Source organism: Pelecanus crispus, chromosome 21 (genome assembly GCF_030463565.1).
Source record: "Pelecanus crispus isolate bPelCri1 chromosome 21, bPelCri1.pri, whole genome shotgun sequence".
Classification (NCBI taxonomy): domain Eukaryota; kingdom Metazoa; phylum Chordata; class Aves; order Pelecaniformes; family Pelecanidae; genus Pelecanus; species Pelecanus crispus.
The window spans coordinates 3,446,355-3,468,359 of NC_134663.1; the positions used below are offsets into that span (position 1 = coordinate 3,446,355).

The 22,005-nt window shown below is 41.1% G+C and overlaps 2 protein-coding genes across 2 annotated transcripts in view; one reads left to right on the forward strand and one right to left on the reverse strand.

Moving 5' to 3' along the window:
- DOCK5 (dedicator of cytokinesis 5) overlaps window positions 1-10,139 on the forward strand; it is a 64,153-nt gene extending 54,014 nt beyond the window's left edge. The window contains 8 exon segments of the mRNA XM_009483902.2: window positions 60-236; window positions 2,240-2,323; window positions 3,118-3,255; window positions 3,364-3,530; window positions 4,321-4,498; window positions 6,828-6,966; window positions 8,450-8,565; window positions 10,038-10,139. Coding sequence (XP_009482177.2) covers window positions 60-236; window positions 2,240-2,323; window positions 3,118-3,255; window positions 3,364-3,530; window positions 4,321-4,498; window positions 6,828-6,966; window positions 8,450-8,565; window positions 10,038-10,139 — 1,101 coding nt within the window.
- Window positions 10,140-17,018: 6,879 nt separating this feature from the next.
- On the reverse strand, window positions 17,019-20,496 carry GNRH1 (gonadotropin releasing hormone 1). Its single transcript, XM_009483901.2, has 4 exons — window positions 20,450-20,496; window positions 19,867-20,008; window positions 19,084-19,179; window positions 17,019-17,060 (listed from the first exon to the last, which is right to left on the reverse strand). The coding sequence occupies exons 2-4, from the start codon at window positions 20,005-20,007 to the stop codon at window positions 17,019-17,021; spliced, it is 279 nt and encodes a 92-aa protein (XP_009482176.1). The 5' UTR covers window position 20,008; window positions 20,450-20,496.
- Between the last annotated feature and the right edge of the window lie 1,509 nt (window positions 20,497-22,005).

Genomic DNA, 22,005 nt, shown 5'->3' on the forward strand with positions numbered 1-22,005 from the left:
TAACTTCATATTCAGTGGAGGCAAATGAAGGTTTATTCTGTTTCTTCTTTTTCTGTCAGGAAGAGATCAGCCCCTTGGAGAACGCCATAGAAACGATGGAGCTAACCAATGAGAAAATCAGCAACATTGTCCAACAGCATGTCTGGGACCGGAGTCTTCCTGTACATCCTCTCTCTATGCTCCTGAACGGGATTGTGGACCCAGCGGTCATGGGGGGATATGCCAACTACGAAAAGGTCTTTTTCACATTTATCTGTAGCTCAGTCTGTTGACCTCTGCAATGTTGAATACCTGAATTGAAACATGGGAGATTCAAGTTCGGTTTTCAGTGGTTACTCAGACATGGTGCATTCTGTAGCTGTATCTGTTCAGAGCTCAAAGAAGAGGCAAAAAGAACAAAGAGAAGAGATTACCACTAAACTGGAAGGTGGAAAACCCCACATATTATCTTTAGCGTTTTACTGCTGTGCGTTGCCACAGAGATGAGTGATCCAGCTTTTGGGCCTCATTTATAGTGGTGATAACAACATGGTCCTACCTCGTGGGGGCATTGAGGTGCTTGGTGAGCCTGACGATGGGTGCAAGTAACAATGAAAAGCGAAAGAGCTAACTTTTTTCCATTGTATTAATATAGCATGGTAAGGCAAATGAGGATTTCTCTTTCCAGCAGATAATCTATCTGTGGAGTCTTGCAGCACAGAGCATCTATTTCAGGAAAAAAACAGTGTGTGTTATCCAGGTTTATTCAGTTGACTTCAGTTGAAGAGTATATGTTCTTCCTTTATTGTGATGTTTAACTTAAGCTGTTTATTCCCAGTATCTAATGATGGTATTCCCAGCACAAAATACATTGCTTATTTCCATAAACTGAATGGATGGTGTTAAAACACATTTAATTCTTCTCAGATGTGTTCCAGTCACGTGAAATGAAGTGCAAAAGTTAAATGGGAGAGGGTCTGATTTATCCTCCCATTTTATGAATTAAGGTTGACATAAAGTTTAGAATTACGAAAGTGGGAAAGCAGTTAAAACTAGGAAATACAAAGTATCTGTAACCACATCTGGAAACACTCATTTCTGGTTCATATTTTCCTATTTCAACTGAAGATCAGTACAGAACATTTGGCTTTTGTGGGCGGCTAAAATCTTGAGTTTTAATTGTTTCATTGTAGCCAAAAGCCAAAGTCTGCATTTTTAACATGCGCTTTCTTCTTGCAATAATTAAACACTTTCAAGAAAAATCCACTGGGACCTACCCGGCAGTCCTTTCACAGGCTAACCTCCTCTTGACATCAGCCCCTTTCAGAGTCATACCACTAGGCCTATAAACACTTGTGCATACAGCCCAGTTAATGGAACGCAGAACTAAGAAATATACGCAGAGGCTGAAATAGATCAGAGACGCGTTTTAAAACCAAATGAAAAATTATTAGGGATTTTATCTAGGAAAAAGAAAAATTAAATTCTTCTCAGCAGGAGTTGTGATACATTTCAATGCAATACACTGTAGCACATAATGTGAATTGGCACAATTCTAAGGCTTCGTTCCAGGAAAGTGTACTTGTGTTTGTTCAACTTTAAACCGATACCAGATTCTGTTGATTAAAGGTAAACACATAAGAAGCATAGACTAAAGGTGCTTTGTTGAATCAAACTGAGTCAAACTCTCAACACGGTCTTTATTTCTACCGAATCTTTGTAACAAGCCCCATGTGAAAATGTTGTACTTAAGGGCTTAAATCATAGAGCTTAAGGAAATTGCAGGCAGGAGATGCCCTGTTCACCTTTCTGCAGCTGAGGTTGGTGGCATGTCATTGTGTACTAAAAATGAAAGACTTCTTGAAGTGAAAACTCAGAGACTGGATCTGCTACTGGCATTTAAGTGACAAGTAATGTAGCCTTGATTATTCAAATCAATACTATTTTATGAGAAGGGAATTGGAATTGAAGAAAACCCTTGTGATTAAGTAACTTTTTTATGTATCAGTGTTTCACTGAAAAAAATAGTAAAATTCGGGTTTGGTGCTTTTTTTTTTTTTAAGGCAAAAAAAGTGTCTTTTCTTCCCAGTTCTCAACAAATGGTTCTTTGTCCCTCAGCTTTGTGTCAGGGAGATACTAAAACCAAACTTGCTATGAGGAATAATGCCAATTAATTGCTTTTAAAGTACAAGGATCTTTCACTTGGAGTTAGCTGTGAAAGCAATGTAGTGTCTGTATCATCTTCTCTCTTTGCTTTCAGGCCTTTTTCACAGAGAAGTATCTTCAAGAACATCCTGAAGATCAAGATAAAATTGAACTGCTTAAGCAACTAATTGCTCTACAGGTATCGTATGGGGAAAGAAGTGGAAGCACTATGTACGAGTGCAGATGTTTTTCCAGCACTGTTGTTTTGGAGAGATAATGCAGATGAATACTATAAGAACAATGTGGAAGTGTGTACAGTTGCTTCTATTTTGAGGAAACTAAAATTGTGGCCTAGACTGTTCATGTATCTCGTGTTGCTCTGAAATGTTATTTTGGAATATTTGCCAATGTGGCATAGATTTTTCCCTCATGAGTGTAAGTAACAAAATATCTGTTACCTTTTCATGAAATCATCAGACTTAATATTTTGTCAGTCTGACCAGTGAAAGTTGTCTATTTTGACCTGCATAGCAATGAAAATTTGCCCTAGTTTTTTTGTAATGCAAATTGCATCCCTGCAGACCAGTTTTTGCATACTTCCACGCAAGAGAGCCCACTTAAAGCTACCTCACAGTCATACAGCTCTGGGGGCTAAGTTGTCAAACTCCAACATTTAACATGCTCTGTTTTCCAAAGCAGAATATGGAATCTGAGTAGGGAAGAGGGAACCATAGGTACAGATGGGGAACGTGTTCATGTTTCCTGAACACATGGAGCTCAGACAGACAGTCAAGTTACTACAGTGTCACAAGTTATGAGTCAGTAGCTGAGCTTCCTTACTGTATGATTGCTTTTTTTGCATCTGCGTACTCAAAAGACGTTGATTTGAGTGCTTTGATTGTATCTGAGATGTGTAGCATGCATTGAAAATTCCTTCCTGGAGCAGGAGAGCTGATTTGTCCATTCATAGCTTAATTTTGTTCCTCCTTTCAGATGCCATTGTTGGCAGAAGGGATTAGGATCCATGGTGAGAAGCTGACGGAACAGCTGAAGCCTCTACATGACAGGCTGACAGCCTGTTTCAAAGAGCTGAAGAAGAAGGTGGAGAAGCAGTATGGTGTAATAACTTTGGTAAGCATACCTAGTTGTTCAGTGGCTTGCCTTCAAGAAACACAACTTTCCCCTTTCCCACTTGTGAGTGAGTGTTACATGATTTACCACAAGCGTGTTTGTCTGCAGCCTCCCTCCCTCACCGAAAGGAAACAGAGCAGGTCAGGCTCTGTCGTGTTGCCCTATATCATGTCTTCCACGCTGAGACGGCTCTCTGTCACATCTGTGGCATCTTCTGTGGTCTCTACATCTTCCACATCATCTGATAGCACTTCCTCCAGACCAGGTTCAGACGGGTAAGTAATCAGCCTCTATGTGCCATTTACAAGAATGGGGATATGCCTCTGCCGGAATTAGTTAATCTTAAAATGAAGATTTATTCCACACACAGTAGTAATACCTACGCATTTAAAACTTTAAATGGAGGCTGACGTTGTTATCCCATTTTAGAGATAGGGAGTTTGAAGCGCAGGTGGGGACAGTTCTGGGAATTGAACCCACGACTGTCTGCCTCTGGAGTCCCAGTTATCTACATGATACTGAAGAGGGATGCAGGCAGTATATTTCAGATGTACTCTATTTCTGTTTCCCAGGAATGCTGGCAAACAGAGGTGTAAGATACTACAAGGTAATTTAGTTTGTGGTCTGCAAAGAGGTGCGTAGTCATATGCTACTTGTTCTATCTACCTGTTTGCAGCTGCATACGTGGCATTAAAAGGAGCTGCCACACATGGAAACATTTCCTGACGTTACTTCTGTTACATCTAGTTTGCATCTGTGATAGCCAGGGAGTCTAGGTGACTTGCTCAAGGTGACACAGCAGACTCGGTGGCAGGGTTCAGCATAAAATGCAGGTCTGGCTCCTTCTGCAAGTAGATCACACTTATCTTGTATGCAAGGCATTATACTCAAATTTGCTAGGGTAACTTAGGAGCACAGATCTCACTGAAAATTCCACGGTCATAACTCGGTTTTTCACATTAATCTCTTAGGCAAACTAAGAGATCAGAGCTTTTTAACAGACAGTGCTTTAAATGTCTGATGGACTAAAGTTTCATGTATTTTCACTCTTGGTGTGGGTGACAGATCTATTCTGGAGCCTCTCTTGGAGAGAAGAATATCAACAGCTTCCAGAGCTGAGGAACTGCCCATGAAAGATGATGGTGATAACCGGATTAGCAAACTCAAGCGGAAGGATTGGAGTATTAGCAAGTCTCAGGTCATTGTAGAGAAGGAGCCAGAAACGGAACTGACTTCCAAAATGGTAAAAAAAAAAAAAAAAAAAAAATAATAGCAATAATAAAATCCACAGCAGGAGATTTTAGTGTTTCCGTTGCTTTCAGCCATGCTTGTCGTTGGGAACTTCATTAAATAGTGGGAGGGGTTCAAATACCAAAAGCCTTGGTCATCTGAGTAATTCTTACTTTTTTATTTGGAAAACTTGTGTCACAGACCAAACTGCAGTTTGGCTTAAGGTACAAACTGGAAGCAGGAGGCACTGATGTTTCATCTAGGTGCTCAGTGCCCTCGTTTTGCAGGAGTGGAGGACTGCGTGGTGCACTCAGCACAATGTAGAATTGTTCTGGTTTTCTTGGAGCAAGCAGATACTGCTAGCCCACTCAAAAATCCAGCTGGCGAGCCAGATGTTCAGCTGCTATCAGTCAGCATCACTGCACAAATCAAATGTACTGCAAGGTGAGGATCAGCTTGATAGATCGGGACTTGAAAAAAGATGGTCTGGTAATTAGGTCACCAGCTCAGGACTCTGAAGAACTGGTTCTTCCAGTCTGCACTCTGCTCCAGACCTGCCTGAGGACAGGAGTGTTTACTCCTTGAGCAAATTATTTGCAGAAGAGGAATAAAAGAGAATCTATACCCCGACCGGGAGTGTTGTAACAAGGAATATATTGGAGACTGTTAGGCATTCAGGTTGACAGTGGGATTCAGAATGATCACCTAATATGAACAGATAAGTTTCAGTCCAAAAGTAGAGTTGCACGAGCTTGGAGCATTATCCTGATTTATGCTAAGACTATGTTACACTGTCAGAGACTATTTGAGAATTAGGCATCTGAGTATTTAAGCTGGTGGCTCAGTGATACTAATTTGACTTAACACAGGCTGCGTAAATAATGAGAAAACATGAGTTCCTCTATTTCCCTTTCCCTCCCAAGATTTCAACTGAATCTGGCAGGCACAGGTTATGCTGCTATATATTCAGGAATTCTCATCAAATCTGAGTGATGCTGCCAGCACTTGGAGTCTGCAGAATATTTATAAAAAGGGGAACTGTGGTTCTAGAATCATGTCATTTGGTATTGACAGGCTTTCCACTCAAGAGGAAAATCTGGGGTTGTAAGTATTAGTGGTTCAGGAGGCCTGGCCCTCTGCCTCTGGAAGAATTAAATGGGTTTAACCCACAAACTGTGATGTCAGCTGCTGATCACTTTATTAAGTAAAACTAGAGGGAAAGGATCTGGAAGAAAGCCCATTTGTATCGACCACTTCGCTAGGACAGTAAGGCATGTCAGATGCATTGCAGAGAGCTGAGAGATGCAAACCAGAACACCCGCCTCCCTCTCCCCCCCACATCTCTGAGGGCAAATTACATGTGTGATCAGCTTACTGAAGTGAACGAGCAGTTAAGGGTTATGTTCGTGCTTAAGAACGTTGCAAAGTACCGAGAAAGCTGTTTTTTATAGCTGATCTGTTCCAAAGCTGCATAGTGCGGCACAAGAATTGGACAGACTGATTTTATGCAACTCTTGACTAAGCTGCTTGGGAGCTAGAAAGCCAGAGGGAACCAAAGGCTTGCTGTACGTCCAGCAGCTTTGGTCTTTGTAAGTTTTATATTCACTGTACACCAATGTGTGGTCCCTTCTGTGAAGTGAGAAATCCTGAACTGCTCAGTGATGGAGAATTGATCTCTAAAAGAGCCCAGTGAGTTTAACTACATGTGTAAGTGACAGCCTTCTCTGTAAAGCAATAAACTAATATTTAAAAGGACCATAATATTCATACACTGGACTCTTGGGACCATATTCAGATGGCCTCACGATTTGAGTGAAGAGCACAGAGGACACGCATGACACTGGAATGAACTGGAACAACATCTCCCAAGTCCCAGATGCAAGGGATTGGCTCTGTAAAGCCCAAAATAGACTTGTTTCACAGCCCTAAGGAGCTGGATGGTACTAGTAGTCCTGACTTACACCCAGAATTTAATTTTTTTTTTTTCTTCTTGGAAAGACTTTTTTCCCCCAAAATTTGTTCACAGAACTGCAGCAATTTTTTAGCTTGACATCTTCCCTTCGTAGTTAATACACTAAGGTCGTTAAAAACACTTTACTATTGCTACCTAGTTAGTAGGGTTCCACAGAAAACTGGATGTGTCATAGGAGCACGGTGTATGCCTTTTGCCGTGGCTTAGCGGGTGCAGTGATCTCACTCTTACGTCTCACCTGAATGCACCTTTCTCTTCGGCATGGCTTTTCTGGAGCATGTTGATGCCTTTGTGACAGGTCTGATTGTCTGATAATGTGCAGCAATCTCACTGACTTCTAAAGGTTTTGTTTACTCTTTGTTTAAACCAGGGCATGTCAGGAAAAGCACAAAGGCCAAAGAGTCTTCAATTAGGAGACAACAGGCTGACTTTGCTTCAGGGTTCTTCACTCCAGCAATCAACGCCTCGCAGCCCACCACCCATCACTCCCAAAACCCCAAGAACCCAAAGTAAGTTCTATTATAGGGCGGTTGCCACATCCTTCAGGGCAGAAGCTGCAGTAGTAGGAATTACTACATGTTTACTGAGGTGACCTCGCTGGGGAGGTAGAGAATGAGGGAGGAACTACTCTGAAGTAGTTCACAGAAAGTGACTCTGGGCTGTTAATGTTTGTAGACGTTTTTGTCAGATAACAGAATTTGGCAGTGTTACCAAAGGCACGGTGAGCATACTTGTGACTTACATATCACTCATTAAAATTGTGTATCAGATGAATTCCAGAGCACAATTTTTATCTTTTTCAGTTTCTTTCTTGTTTTCTCCTGTATTGACTTGTGGGAAGGTATTTTAAACCTCGAGGTGAACATCACGTGCAATCAGTGTAGGTGCTTGTAAATGCATCAAGTCAAGTGGTTACAGCACATACTAGAGCAGTTCCTCCTGTGAATTCACTGGGTGGAACTGCATCAATCCAGCATGGTATTTCTGATCAGGTCTATGGCTAAATTTTCTGGCCAAGCACTGAAGGCTTTGTTAATTAATGAACAGTAACTCCCATCGCATGGCAAAAAGTTTTGGGAGAAGTTGCTCTGCAGCTTGGAAACTCAGCTACTAAATGTTACACCTGAAAGAGAAGGCATTTATCTTGAAAAATTAGCAAAATTAATAATTTGTGCAGTTACCTTCCTTGCATATCCAGTAAGCTCTGTAGTTAATTCTGAAGCATCAGATAAATATGGCTAAGGTAAAAATACAACTGACAACTTCCTTGCTTGCCATTGCATTTCTCACTCTACTGCTCTTTTTTTAAAGGAACAGATGTTCATAGGTAGGACCTGACTGCCCTTCCTCTTATGTGGATATATATGCAGAATCTACTGTAGATAATGAACTAAACGAGCATAAAACTATTGAGAGGATTAAAACCAAAAAATACATATCAGGGTGGGGGATGGGGTGGGGAGACAACCAGAAACACAAACAAATGCAGGAATACTATATGAAGAGAGATGTGTGAAAGGAATGTGAAACCTCACTCTTCTACTTAGCAAGTGGTTTTAATTGCCATTAGTAGCAGGACAGCTTCCCAGGAATTCTTCTGAAGTTTGGATACTTATCTACTCCATCAACTGGAGTTAAAATCAAAGTGAATTCTCAGGTTGAGGCCCAGGCTGAAAGGAAACCCCACTGAACATTGCAGATGCGATAATGGATTAAATTTTCTGTTCTCTCAGGCATGCAATTTTCACATAAACTTAGATTCATTTGCTGAACAGAGAACTCTTTTGGGCATTTTGAACTTCAGGGAGATACAACTGTGACTCTACTTTTACATACCCATTCGTGTTTAGCTGGTAAAGCAGAGAACTGTTAGCAGGTTGAAAGCACAAGATATTAAATGATTCTCCCTTAAAATTCTACATGGTCAATCCCATTTCCCATTCCTTTTCCGCCTACTTTAATGTCTTTTCTTATTGTTGTTGTTGCTTCTAGGTTTTCCCTCATTGCAGGCTGATGGATTGGCAACTGCTAGCTTACATAGCACCCCACCCCCACCTCCGCCCAAAAGCAAGCCCTATGAGAATAGCAACCCGAGGAATTCTGTGGAGGTACGGAAATGAGAGCTGACATTTTTTTGGAAAACAGCTTTTGAGAAAGAGACACCAGTGGAATTTTCCAAGCTGCTTCTAGGGTGGTGCTACTTGAAACTTGTCTAATCAATTTACTGGTTCACTCCCTGAAACCACAAAAGAATAAAAAGGTTTTTTTGCCTCAAGAGAAGGCTATCAAGTGGAGTCCCTTTTTTTTCAAGTGGGAGTTGTGTTGTCCTTGGTTAGACAAACTGTGCATGGGCGTGGGAAGATATATTGAAAACAAACAAGTACAATGATTAAAAAGTTTCAAAAACATGATCAGTATAAAATAGCACAATAATCTGGTCCTGAAAAAGAAGGGGACAAAACTTCACACATTTTCAGAAATTATAAATGTCTCCTTTTGAGTCCTCAGCTCAGAAAAATCTAGTTTTTGAAGGCGTGTGTCACATTAGGCACTTAAAACAGCCTGTATTATATCACCATCTTAGCCACAGCTTTTTCTCAATTTCATGAAGTTGTTTTCCTTCTAGGAACATCAAATTGCCACATTTTTTACGCCGTATCACTGACGTTTCTCTTGCCCTGTGGGATTCCAAACGGCTTGCAGATACTTAACATGCAAATACTCTGGCCATTGTGTCAGAATCATTTCATCTGCCCCTGAAACGTATGAGACTGTAATCGCTTACCAGTGCGCAGATACAGAAAGCATCTCTTTGTAACTGTGAAAGGGATGGATGGCTTTCCCAGTCCAATTTGAAAAGAGGATTTACAGAGGACCTTAGTTAGATGAACTGGAATTGGACCAAAAAGAATTTAAAGAATGATCGCACTTAACAAAATACGTTACTTCTGACAACACAGGAAGACAACAAAACAGCTGATCACTTAATTCTGTTGGAGAGAGAGGTGACAGTGGCATAAAGCCTGGAAGCATGGGATAAATAGGAGGTTTTCTACTTTGCCCTTCATTTGGTCAGCATTGACTGCCCTTCTGAAAAGGGGCCGTATAGCAGCTGCTGTAGGTGGCATGAATGGCGGAAATGTGCCAGCTCTGGGGATGCTGTGGGAGTCACTGGTTCAACAGGATTAATAAAAGAGCCTCCTTCCCTTGAGTCTTGTAAGAAAACTAATTACTAACATGTTCTGACTTGCAACATTGACCTTGGCTTGCAGCCAAATGAAAAGGATTTGAAGGGCTGTAAAGAGAGATTGTAAAAGTATTTTCTGAAGGGCTTTGTTACTTTGTTGTAAAGTTGACTCTGTCCTCCTTCAGTTAACATAGTCCTGAAATCTTGACCGTTTTGGCTAAGCAAGTGGTGAGCCACGCAATGGAGTACTGTAGAGGCTGAGTTCAAAGATTTGGTCCTGAAAGAAACATCAAGTAGTACAGGACCTTTTGGATTTCTTGTTTGGTAAAGCAAAATGTCTCAACTTCCCAGTAATGGCTTATTTTTCTCTGTGTTTCTGTTCTATCTTCTTAGGTTGCTCCACCACTACCCAGCAGACGTGAAGCCAAACCTCCCCCTCCACCCCCAAAAACCAGAAAATCCAGTGTTGTCTCTTCAGAGCAAGGATTGCAGTGAGGATCATCGCTCGCTGGTGGAACGGCAAACGCCTGGAGTGAAATGACTGCTTTCTTTTTACTGACATACTGGGGCTATCTGACCCTAAAGACTAGTGATCTCACCTGCCATTCCATTCACTCCCCTTAGAGTTTTCTTTGGGAAATACAGTCACAACGGGAGTTCCTTTTGGTATTTACCTTTTCAGTACTGAGACACTAATCACGTAGCAGAAGTTGACCTACTGGAATTCTTGTCTGTCTTAGTCTTGTCTGTCCCAAGTTTTTTCACTGATGCAGTTTCAGCCCCTCATTCCTAGTGTAAATCTCTCACGGTAGTGATTTGCACCAGTGTTTGAAACAAGGTAAGCCACACCAGTATGAAATGTGTCCTACAGTATTTTCACATAAATTCATTACAGCTTTACAGCTGTACCTATGTACTGATCCTTCCTTCTGCCCCTGTAGCGTAGCCAAGCCCTGACTGGCATGAAGTGAGACACATCGCAGCCATTCCTAAGTTGTGAAATGTCGGCTCCTGAGATGTCAGGTGCCGGTGTATGATGTGCAGTCTCCTAAGATTCTTGATTGCAAGCAGAGACCTGAGCATTGTTAGCAGAATAAGAAGTCTTTTTTTTTTCTGCTAGTCATCATACGTATTTAAGATGAAGCGCAGACATTCTGCCTTACTCCATCTCTGCTCAAGTAGTGGCAGTTGCTCACTCCCTATGGAGAGTTTAGGTTCACCAGTACTTTGTCATAATTTCACTGTTGATTCTGGTTTTAACACTACAGAGCAGTTGATACTCCTTCTGGAATTATCTTACTGTCCTGGTTTTGGCTGGGATAGAGTTAATTTTCTTCCTAGCAGCAGGCATAGTGCTGTGTTTTGGATTTAGAATGAGAAGAATGTTGATAACACGCTGATGTTTTTAGTTGTTGCTCAGCACTGCTTATGCCAGTCAAGGACTTTTCAGCTTCCCATGCTCTGCCAGGGGCACAAGAAGCTGGGAGGGGGCACAGCCAGAATACTTGATCCAAACTGCCCCAAGGGCTATTCCATACCATACGGCGTCATGGGCAGTATAGAAACTGGGGGGGGGTTGGCCGGGAGCAGCGATTGCTGCTCGGGAACTGGCTGGGTATCGGTCGGCGGGTGGTGAGCAGTTGCATTGAGCATCACTTGCTTTGGATATTGTTATTGTCATTATTATACTGTTATTATTATCATGTCGTGGCTAAACCACGACACTTACCTACTTGGTTTCTGCTTGCATCTGGGACTTGGTACAATCTTTCATCTTTGTGCTTTTTAATAGGGTGTAAAAAGTTGTTTCTCTCCTGTGAATATGTGAGACGAATAGAAGCTGCATTGATGCCAGCACTGTACTGGTATCAGCAACTTTGAGAGGATGGAGTATGCAAAACTAGCCATACATCCTGATGTCAGAAAGAAAGTCTGATAGTCACTGTAACCTTTACTTTCACTGGGCAAATTGACAGAAATATAAATAAGTCTCATCCTCTTTTTTTTTCTTTTTCCCCCCCCTGCACCGATCTGTGGCAGTACTTGCACTTTGTTTTATAGCCTCCCTTGATCTAGGTTTTTAACGGCCACTAGACTTTAAGGAGCCATTTGGATCTGGGATGCATGTGAAAGACTTGACAATTAACCACCTGCTTTCCTGTTGCTTGGATTACTCCAGCTCTCTGCAGCTTTTCTTTCCTTGGAGGATGGGATAATCTGTTAAATTTTTCTTTTAGTTATTTATTCCCTGCTCTGTCTGGATGTCAGCATCGGTCTCTCTATTTGTATAGAGAAAAAATGACAGGATCTTAAGTTTCAGTATTTTTAAATTCACGTGATCCATGTAGAAAAAGGCTGTTGCGCACTGTTGGAATAGCCTGTCCTCACAGTTGCATAGTGACCGAAAATTCAACACAAATATCATTGTTATTTATGGACCATAGGGGCCTTAGACACAGTGTTCTCTGTGCCTGAGCTGCCGCTGGAAGCTTGCTGGCAAAACCCAGGATGTCACTATTTGTGATTAATACTCCCAATGTTCTGTTTTGCACCTTTCAAGGCTACTTGTCACAGGCAGGCAGAATATTTTGCCATGCTATTCTGCCTGTGTGACTGGTCTATTTATAAACATAGTTTTTGTCATGGCTGTTGTTTTTCACTTTTCCAGGGAAGGGGGGAAAAAGCACTCAATTGTTGTTCCCTTTCACTATGGAATGCAGGGAACATGGGAGCTTGCCTGCAATGTTCAGATTCAAACTTTTTGGAAAGTTCAGAGCTTCTTAAAACTCATCATAAAGAGGGACCAGCTGAGGAATTTGGATCCCAGTTTATTTCTGAACCTATACAAAACTTTGGCTGTTTGGTTATATTGTGGCCTGTTTATTATCAGTATTGATGAAGATTCTGTCATGGGCTCTCTCCTCCAGGAGATAATTTTGCTTGTTAACTGTGACTGTCATTTAGCTTCTGATTATTGGGTAGACACTGGGGAGACACGCTAAAACCCCTCCTGAGGATGTTGCTCGCAGTAGTAAATACAAATACTGTTGGGTTGGGGTTTTTTGCAGGCCGCTGCACCATTATTCTGCTCACATGACTTAAATGGGTTTCATTACCTTACTGAAAAGTTGAAGTTCATTAAACCTAACGAAAGCTTTTCTCAGCAAAGCCTTTTCAGGGAGAAACAAAACCGATGAAACCCTAGGGGTTTTTTTGTTCAGACTGAAGAAGTCCTTTCTTTTGTACTTCTACATTCCTTTGGCTTCAGCGTGACTCCAGTTAAAGAAACCTGCAGAAGCTGCCTTTACTTCGCTGCCTGCGTGGCTCTGTAAAAGAGATTGCTTTCATCAAAGGGTCATATTGGATTCACATCACAAACCAGGTTGGAGACGTTTTGGAAGCTGCGCTGCAGTCACATCACATACATCCACAGTCGTGTTCGCAGTAGCACACATGCAGCTGTCTTCTGGGCGGTTGCCTTCTCAGGGGAAATCTTCGAAACCTTTCTGGACAACTTGGCCGTGGTTCACCCCCTCTCTCGGGTGCATTGTAGGACTTGTCAGCTCCACATTATGTTCTTGGACATAGATGCTCCTTGACTTGAAAACCACAGGGTTTTCTTGTCTTTCATATTTTGTCCACTTCTTCCTCTTCTTGTAACCACTGTCTTCCTTCTGCTGCACGCACGAACTAAAGGACCCTCTGAAGCTCTTCACTTGAACAAGAACTTTCTGTCTTCGGTGAGAATTTTGCTTTAGGCAGAAGAGCAGGATGTGGTCTGAATTGTAGAAAAGTACATATTAACACCACCTATTGTTAATTCAGTGCCTTTCCCCATTCTACATCTGCCTGTTACCTCATGTTTTTTAGGTGCATTTCTTTTTCAGAGCAGGTTTGCTTTTAAATCCTTTGGTAAGTCAGCAGAAACAAAGGAGACTGCTGGAATCCCAGCTAATGGTTTATCTGTCGTGGGTAAACAAGTGACTTGGTTCCAAGTGACTTTTTTGAGTCTTATTTCCCTACCTGTTTGATCTGCTTTAATAATTTTAACTCATAGTAGTAACTTGTACATTCAGCAGGGTTTTTTTCCTGGAGGAAGGAACTAGTCCATGCAAAAAAAAACCTCATGGGAGGAAGTCAGACCTTGGGAAGAATTTTTCAGCTGATCTTTAATGACCCTTTACACAATGCTCTTTAACGTGAAGACACTTGGTTCTGACTGCTTTTTTTGCAGTTTTATAGACTAGGTTTATGAACAGAGTACTTAGCCTGTAAGTGGTTAATTATCCTCTCCTTTCCTTCCTTGGATCATGCAGCTGCCAGCCATTAGGAATAAGAACAGTGGCTGTCTCTGCTGTGTGCTGATCCTAGGTGCTAACCCCGAGCTAGCAAGATGCCCAAGTCACCCAGAGTCAGGAGAGCGGGCAGGGTGGTGGCTGTAACCCATCCCAGTGCTGGCAGACGTCTGGGAAGCTTCAGTGCTCTGTGTAAGTTGAGCAGTGGCTGAAACAGCCCTTTCGTTTGTGTTTTGATCTTTGCTTTTACTCCACCGCCAGCTCCTTAAAAAGCAGCGAAGACACTGTCTTCCTGTAGGCTCTGCCTTGCAGCTGCCCTGCCTCACCTGGCAGGTTCCTTAAGGTTTATCTTGGTACGCTGTCCACGCAGTTCAGGCTTTTCTTGCTGCCTTTGTTGTCTGGCCAGTTGGAGCCTGCTGGAGCTGAGGCATCACCCTAACTGGAAGGAAAGGGACAGCTGATGCCTAAAGGGTAGAGAGTGAGGAGGTTTCCCTTCCCGAGATATTGTGGGCGTGTTCATTGGCAAATTTTCTACACCAAAAGCGGTTTAAAGTTGGGGGACTTTTTTCTTTCTTCGTGTTATTTTTGTTCTAGAGTTTGAAGTGCTGTAAACTCTTCCCGCTTCTCCTTCTTGCCTTTTGGCAGACTAACTCACAAACAGGAGTTCAGTTTTCTTAAATGTGTAACTGACTGTGGTATGTGAAGAGTTATGTTCTTAGCTGATATAAGTCAGCATAGTTTGCTTAGTTGTACAAGATGGAATTTCTATACTGTGCCTAAATGATTTAGGGCTTCATGCCAGTTTTAGAGAAAAGCATTGTCTTCTAAGTGTCAGATTTTTAAAGGCAGTTGGGCGTTTAAGTGTGTGAATAAGCACGCAGCCTGACTGATTTTAATTAAGTGGAATTAAGTGCCCACACTCTTACGAGAAATCCCACCAGACCCATGATTTTTTGGAGTGTTCTGGTCTTTGCTCTGGTACCTACCTGACTTAAATTTTGCAATTTAATTTTGAGAGACACTACTTAGTTTTCAAAATGAGAATCATCTCTCCATGCTAATTAGATGCTTTTGGAAATGTCATCTAATGTCTTTTAAACAGGAGGGCTAAAAATGGGAGTAGAACAGTCCATAATGATGTCATCTCTGCATACCAGAAATGAAAGCAAACATCAGTGTTTCCACCCAATTCATAGTTTTGAATAAAACAAATCTCAAAGTTAAATATCCAGTCTGCAGAGAAGACAAAATCTAATCCCATTTTATAGCCATGCTGTTCAAAGCTAGTGTTAAATTTCAAGTCTTAGAGGATATTTTTCCTTTGGAGAAATATGCTCAACACTTGTTTTCTGGAGCTTTTAATTAAAATTTGTCATGCTGTGATAAATTCCTTTAAAAATGTTACAGGCTCTAATCCACATCAGGGGAAGAGAGAAACAGACAGCTTTCCATTTCAGTGGATTATTGGATTAGGAAAGGACACCGATTCTAGTGAGAATAGCTCTGTGATCTGCAGTGGCAGAAAATACTGTAACGTATATGCAGTGGGTTTTGAGAACTGGCGTCTAATAACCTTCACACTGTGCAGCCCAGTGTATGTTCCACAGATTAACAGTGAGTTAGACTTGTAGTGATAATAGCTCAGATTTTCTCTCCTTATTTATTTTTATAATTGTAAATGGAAATGATAAGTTTAAGATGTCTGTAATTTAACTGTAATTTTTTTTATTGAAAACATTCCTGACCCACTACTGCTACCTTCTTTCAATTTTTTATTTTAATTAAAAACTTCTCTATCTTGTATTTACTGTCGCAGACCAAATTATCTAGTGGACCAGGGTGGGTTTTTCCTCGGACTATATCAGAAAGAAAAAGTAAACAAATAATGTGATTTCACTGATTGCGTGGCAGGAGAGGGGCTTTTTAAAAGCACATGAGGTTCACCTAATTCTGCTCCTATTAACAGTAAAGCACCTTTAGGACAGCATGCGTGGGCACTACGGAGAGTACACGAAGGCGTACAGAGGAGCGCATCCGTTTACGCTGTACTGGGCTGAGTGTTCCGATTTAAGGCTGTCATTGAAATCCCTGGACGTGCATGACTGCATACTTTGAACTTGCTTTTCACATGTATGGTCTGCAGTTTTTGTGGTTTTTAAACAGAGGTGTAAGTCCTCAGCAGCTCTGGAATTCAGTCCCAATATGCATGGTATTAAAATTGATGTAGTTTTTTATTGTTGGTATTATAAAGGTTTAATGACATGATAAACCTTGGGACATGTTTGTCTTGAATTCAGGAGAACATCGATGTTGTGTTACGTGTTTTTGTGAGTGTTTTGAGATCCTGGATGTCATGGTTTAGTTATAAAATCCACCTCTGCAAACGGCAAATACCTTCTTTTTCTCTTTCTTTTAGTCCTCTGCAATTGAATCAGCAAAATACACAGCTTTTAAAATGGCTCTGAAGAAAGAGTAGGAGCTAAGCTTTGGAAAGGGAGTCTGCAGCTCTCTGGGTAAATGACATGATTCACTAAGTCTGTAAAACAAGGTGTATATATTTCCACGTTTTTTAAAATGCATTAACTATTGTAAAGTTTGTATGTACCTTTCTAAAATCAATGCAGTTTTTGAGTGAACTAGTAAAAAAAGAGCATATAAAAGTCTTTCATACATGGACTACTGAAGTGTGAGTGGAATTACATTCCAACAGTAAGTTTATTCTTGATTTTTAAAACAAAGTTGTATTACTATTGTTTTACCCCAAGATTAGTGAGATCAGACAGTGCCTTTGTCCAGGCATTGTCTGTACGTCTGAAACAAAAGCTGTCCATCCAAGTTTTCACTGCAGGACACAAAGCAAACCCTATGCTGCTGAGTCCCGGCCACTGGACTAGAATGTGTTCTCTTTTTACATATAAGCTAGTCATCTACACAACAATTATCTTCTGCTATTTAAATGCAACTTCAGAGTATTTATTCACATAATGCAATCTAAGCAGAGGCCATTTGAAGAAGAACTGTTTGTAACATAGCTTTGAAATTTTATTCTGGGTCCATTGTTCCATTTCGCTTTGTGGGTTTAAATCTTCTTTCGTCTAGCTTCTCCTTCGATCAGACTTTCCTGTAAACACACATCATACACTCTTTTTTTAAAGAGAAGAAATAACTTTGATGGTGGAATTGTAAAGCCTGGTCAGATGCTAAAATATTCATGTTGTGGTCTCCATTGGAAGGAGGATTAGAATGACATAAATCTGACCCGACATGATCTCTCTGCCACCTGCCCATGGATCTGATCATACAATATAATGTAACCGACACTTATAATGGCCCTTTTCATCCCAAAGTGCATGACCAACTTTACATCTGTTAATGGGTTCACCACTGCAGCAGTTCTTGGAGTGCAACCCAACAGCTGTCGAACACTACCCTTCGACAGCAGCTTAGGCCAAGAAGCATGAACTTGCACGAAGCGTCGGTATGTAGAATGTCTCTGTGAGCTTAAGCAGTTGGCCAAGATACCAGAGACAAGAAGGCTGTGCTTGCAGAAGTATTCCAGGGTCATTATGGAGTGGCACAGTTGCCCTGTTACCGTTCTCTGTGTACCTTAGTACTGCTCGAATGGAAACCATATTCCTGTGTCACATCCTGCAGGATCTGGTCTCCTACTTGAATATTTATTTATGTTGTTGCCTCCGAGTTGAAAGCCTGAGGTGTTTTGGATAGATGTGCTGTCTGAATACGTTATTTTTTCCCTTTTGTATCTTAGCTAGGTGTATTTTTGTTTGTGCTCACTACCAGCTTCTCCAGGAAATGAAGAAGATAATTTGAAAAGTTTTTCCATGGGGTGGACAATTTCCAGACACCTCCCCTCTCATTGCATAATATTCCTGTAGCAACTCCAGGAATGTGTTACATTGGAAGAGCTGCATCTGGAAAAAGTTCGATTTGTTTTCAATGTCATTAAGCAGCTAGAAATAAGAAGGTGACGTAGTTCAGGCTATGCTACAGGAATAAGATGTGCAAACTAAGTGTTTGATGCAGAGGCTTAGGAGTTTTTACATTTACGTGCAAGATGACCAGCAGTTTCTGAGCAAACCTAAGAATCTGACTGGGGGGGATGCTTTCAGCTCTGCAAAGAAAGGCCAAGTTTCCCTCAGTGAGCAAGCAGTATCAAGGACTCACTTCAACTATCCTGATAATTATTCCAGTATCTTTTCCTGCCTAATGTAGCATCTTGCAGTTAAAAACAGGGGGGGGGGGGGAGTCTAAACATACTAAGTTACTGTTGCTGGCTCTTCATTCTGCAAGTAGCGCTATTGGAAGCCAGAGTCATGGACAAAGATTCCATTTTATGTTCAGTACAAATAGGATTAAAGGTGACCTAAAAAAAAATACGGGATTTTAGGTAGTTTCTGCATGAAAATTCAATGGAAGTCAGACTCTGACCTGTCTGCATTACTGTTATTGAGCTTACAAGCCTTTATTGAGGCCGGGTTCTTCAGTGAAAGGCTAGAGTTTGTACTTGAAACTTCTGGTCTTGGCTTTAAAAATGAAGTAGAGATTGAGTGTTTCAACTTGTAGGACGGCTCAGAGACACTTCCCAGAAAGTGGTGACCATCTGGCCTGATCAAGGTGTTGCTATATTAATTAAAGAGCACATTTTTGCTTGAGAGTATTCTTTCTGTGGCAGTTCGTATGTGAAGTCTCTGCTGTCATTGCACTAGACCATCTAATGGAAAACACATTTCCCAGTCTAGGGACCTTGGGAGCAGCAGCTTCCATATGGCTTGATCCTTCAGCTGGCAAAGTGTGCCTTTGAAGTTAAGCATCTGTGAATGCTGCATAGATTTGTATTAAGACAGAATGTGTTTGACTTTATTTTGTTTTTTCATTTAGGGACTAAGGACATTGCTACAATCGGAGCATCAGAATGTAGTCCTGTCCCAGGACTGTAACTCTGAGGTACTTGAGAATGATGCTCATAATATGGGCAGAACCAGTACTGCCACATGTGAACTAAACTTAATGCCACCTCTTCCTTTTCCACCACCTCTTTTTTTTTCCTTCCATGTACTTTCCCATCCTGGACTGGTCCCCTGATTTTCCCATAGTGATAAAAGAAAAAAAAACATGTTACTTACCATGGCTTCCTTCAGATCACTGAACCTGGAATGCTGACGTAAGCCTGGGCATTCAGTCTTCTGCACTTCCCCTGATTTTTCCATTTCATTTGCAGTCTGAATTGGAAGGGGATACAGCCTTTATGAAGGGAGATTTTTCTGCTAAAGCAACTCTACCCCAGTTACAGATGAAGATGAAACTGTTCCACTGCACAATTTAAATTCACCTCTTTCCCAGGTGCTATGCTTGTGCTACAGCAAACTTAAAATCAGGATGTTAGAACTGCTGTTACGAGGGACTACACATGAAGTATTAGAAAGGATGGGAAAACCAGTGGTGGACAGAACCTTCCCCATTTACTTTGTCATTTAAGTGCTTACCATCTAATCGGTTACCACATGACAGCTGCCCGTTGCGGCGTTCTCAGTGAAGTGGATGAATGTTGTCATAAAACAGCCCATCAGAATATTGGTTGAAATTTAGGGAGAAGGTGAAATCAGGTTTAACCTGGAACTCAAACTTCCATCCCTCCTTTAGAGCAGGCTGCCCAAGCTCTCTGCAACAGACGGCACTGTTCTTTACACAAGGCTGTCAAATGTCATCTCACCCTAATGCCAATTACTTTCCAGTTACTACTTTAAAAAAAAAAATGTGTGTGTGTACATATATGTATGTATGTTTGGGGGGGAAGAGAGAGAGATACACACACATAGAGTAAAGCCAATGTTCTTTTTTGCTTGCAGCTTTTACAGATAAGAGATCCTAGCTAAAGCAACAGGGTTGTTTTACAGTCTAGAACCCACCTCTTGAAACGATTCTACCAGGTTTTCGGCGTTCCTTTTTCCTCCTGGTTGCAGGCCGTAAGACCAGTGTTGGGCTAAGCAGATTTCCACAGACATGACAAACAGGAGGATGCTGACAAAGATCTTCCTGGACTTCTCCATCCTGTGAGAGAACAAAACATCTTTCTGATCATAATGACATTACAGCTCCATTTTTATCTTGCAGAATTATGAAAATGTTACATTTCTGGATCTCCAGCTCTGATCTGCACCCCAGTGGCATTGTACCTAGGTGTGAGCCACAGCTGGATTTTGAGCCTCTCCAAGTGTGGATTAGCTCATTATAAAGAGATTTAACATCTGAAAAATTTGGATGAAGATCTAAATTAGGATTTTTGAACACCCTTTCAGAGTTTTAGGAATGTCTGGACCTCAAAGGTTCCATAAAAGTCCCTGTTGCTATTTGCTAATATTTGCTAATGTCCCTGCTCCTTAAAAAGCGCTCTTTGCCGTTTCTTCTAATGCAAGTTTCTTGTGTAATATAAGCATCTGTAAGCACTGAATAAGTAAAAAGGGAATCCGGTATGTTGTTCAAGCACATTACCTGCTTGCTGAGAGAGGTTGCAGAGTAACTCCAAGTCTTCTCTGTTTGAAAATGTCCTGCAAGTATGCTTGTCATCTCACTTTTTATATACAACCACCCCAACACCAAACCTTTCACAGCAGGTAACTTTATCTGATTCTATCTCACAGGCTGCAATTTTGTTCTTAAAATTGCTGTAATGCTGCAGAAGTAAAGCACATAATTGGAACACCGCTGGTGTAGCTATTAAATTCAGCTGTTTTCTCTAAGAGCCATAAAAGTAACAGCCTTTCTTTTAAGAGGCTATAAATCTGACATTCAAATCTAGCTGACTGCTGTTGCCCTGTGGAAAATACACAATCTTTTCTTTCAGTGGCTTCTAATTTTTAAGTAAACGTTCTTGGGTCATTTTGAATTTGTTGAGAGGGGGAGTTGAAAGAGGAATTCAGTTTAGTCTCTGTATATCAGGCACGAAGGAAACAGTCCTTTGGTGCATAGACAAGAGCCTACGATTGCCCAAGCGCAGAGAGCAATTTGCATGCTCCTTTGAATGCCTTCCTCAATGTTTAAATTAATGTGCCTTGATATTCTCTGCTCTGTAAAGTGCAGAGTAGTACTAAACTGATCAAATGGACAAGTATATTAGATTGTAAATCTGCTGGGGAAGGGACCCTCTTTGTTGTCACGATGGGGTCTCTTTCATGCATAGGATTCCCAGACACATTATTTTGTGGGTTTTTTTATATATATATATATATATATGTATGTATGTACTTTTGAGAGTTCTTTGTTCTTGAGAGTTTATAAAGGCACTGCAGTTTTATAAAGGGTTTGATAGCTATTTGCATGCAGGAGTTAAATTTGGTAATTTTGACTGCAGAAATCTTGGTTTTTTTTTTAATCCACCTGGCAGCTATTTTGACTTGCTATGCACTGTTTTATGTTCAATTGAACGTATCATGTTTAGTGTTCTTCAAACATCCTCTCTTCCTGCTCCCATGACCTCTTTGAGATTAATGGATTAAAAGTAATTTAAGTAAATAATTTAAGGAGGATTTAGTGACTCTAGCAAAGGGTAATTCTTCCTGCTCTAATGCTCCTCCTACTCATGGCAAGAGTAGCCAACATTTAACTTCAGCTGATAAACTGATCAAGCTGTGAAAATAAGTTTGTTTCAGTGGGAGGGATGTTACTTCAGCGTAGGCGCATCACTTTAGAAGTGAGATTGTCCTGTACCGGTGTTTTAAGACTCCTTCCTTCCTGATGAGCCTAGCAAAAATGAAGGTTATTTGAAGATAAACAGAAGAGTTTGTTCATCCCGAGGGATGACATTTAAAGAGGGAAGGGGGCCTGCTTAGCCCAATAATTGTACCTTTTATTAACCCACTGCTTTAAGCTTGGTCTAATGACAGCCTACCCTTAACATCTTGCAACAACCGTGTTTCTCCACAGGTTTCTGTTACAGCTACAAAGCTGACCTACCTAAGCACGTCAGGAAGAGCACATAACTGCGCTGGTTAGTGAGCTCTTCCATGTCTTCCCTTAAACTTTAGGCCGCAGTCATAAGTTACATAAAG

Coding starts and splice junctions, on each gene's coding strand:
- GNRH1 (XM_009483901.2), bottom strand. CDS start 20,007: ATGGAGAAGTCCAGGAAGATCTTTGTCAGCATCCTCCTGTTTGTCATG. Junction 19,180..19,866: donor TGGTAGAATCGTTTCAAGAG/GTGGGTTCTAGA, acceptor CTTCCAATTCAG/ACTGCAAATGAAATGGAAAA. Junction 17,061..19,083: donor GTGATCTGAAGGAAGCCATG/GTAAGTAACATG, acceptor GTGTGTTTACAG/GAAAGTCTGATCGAAGGAGA.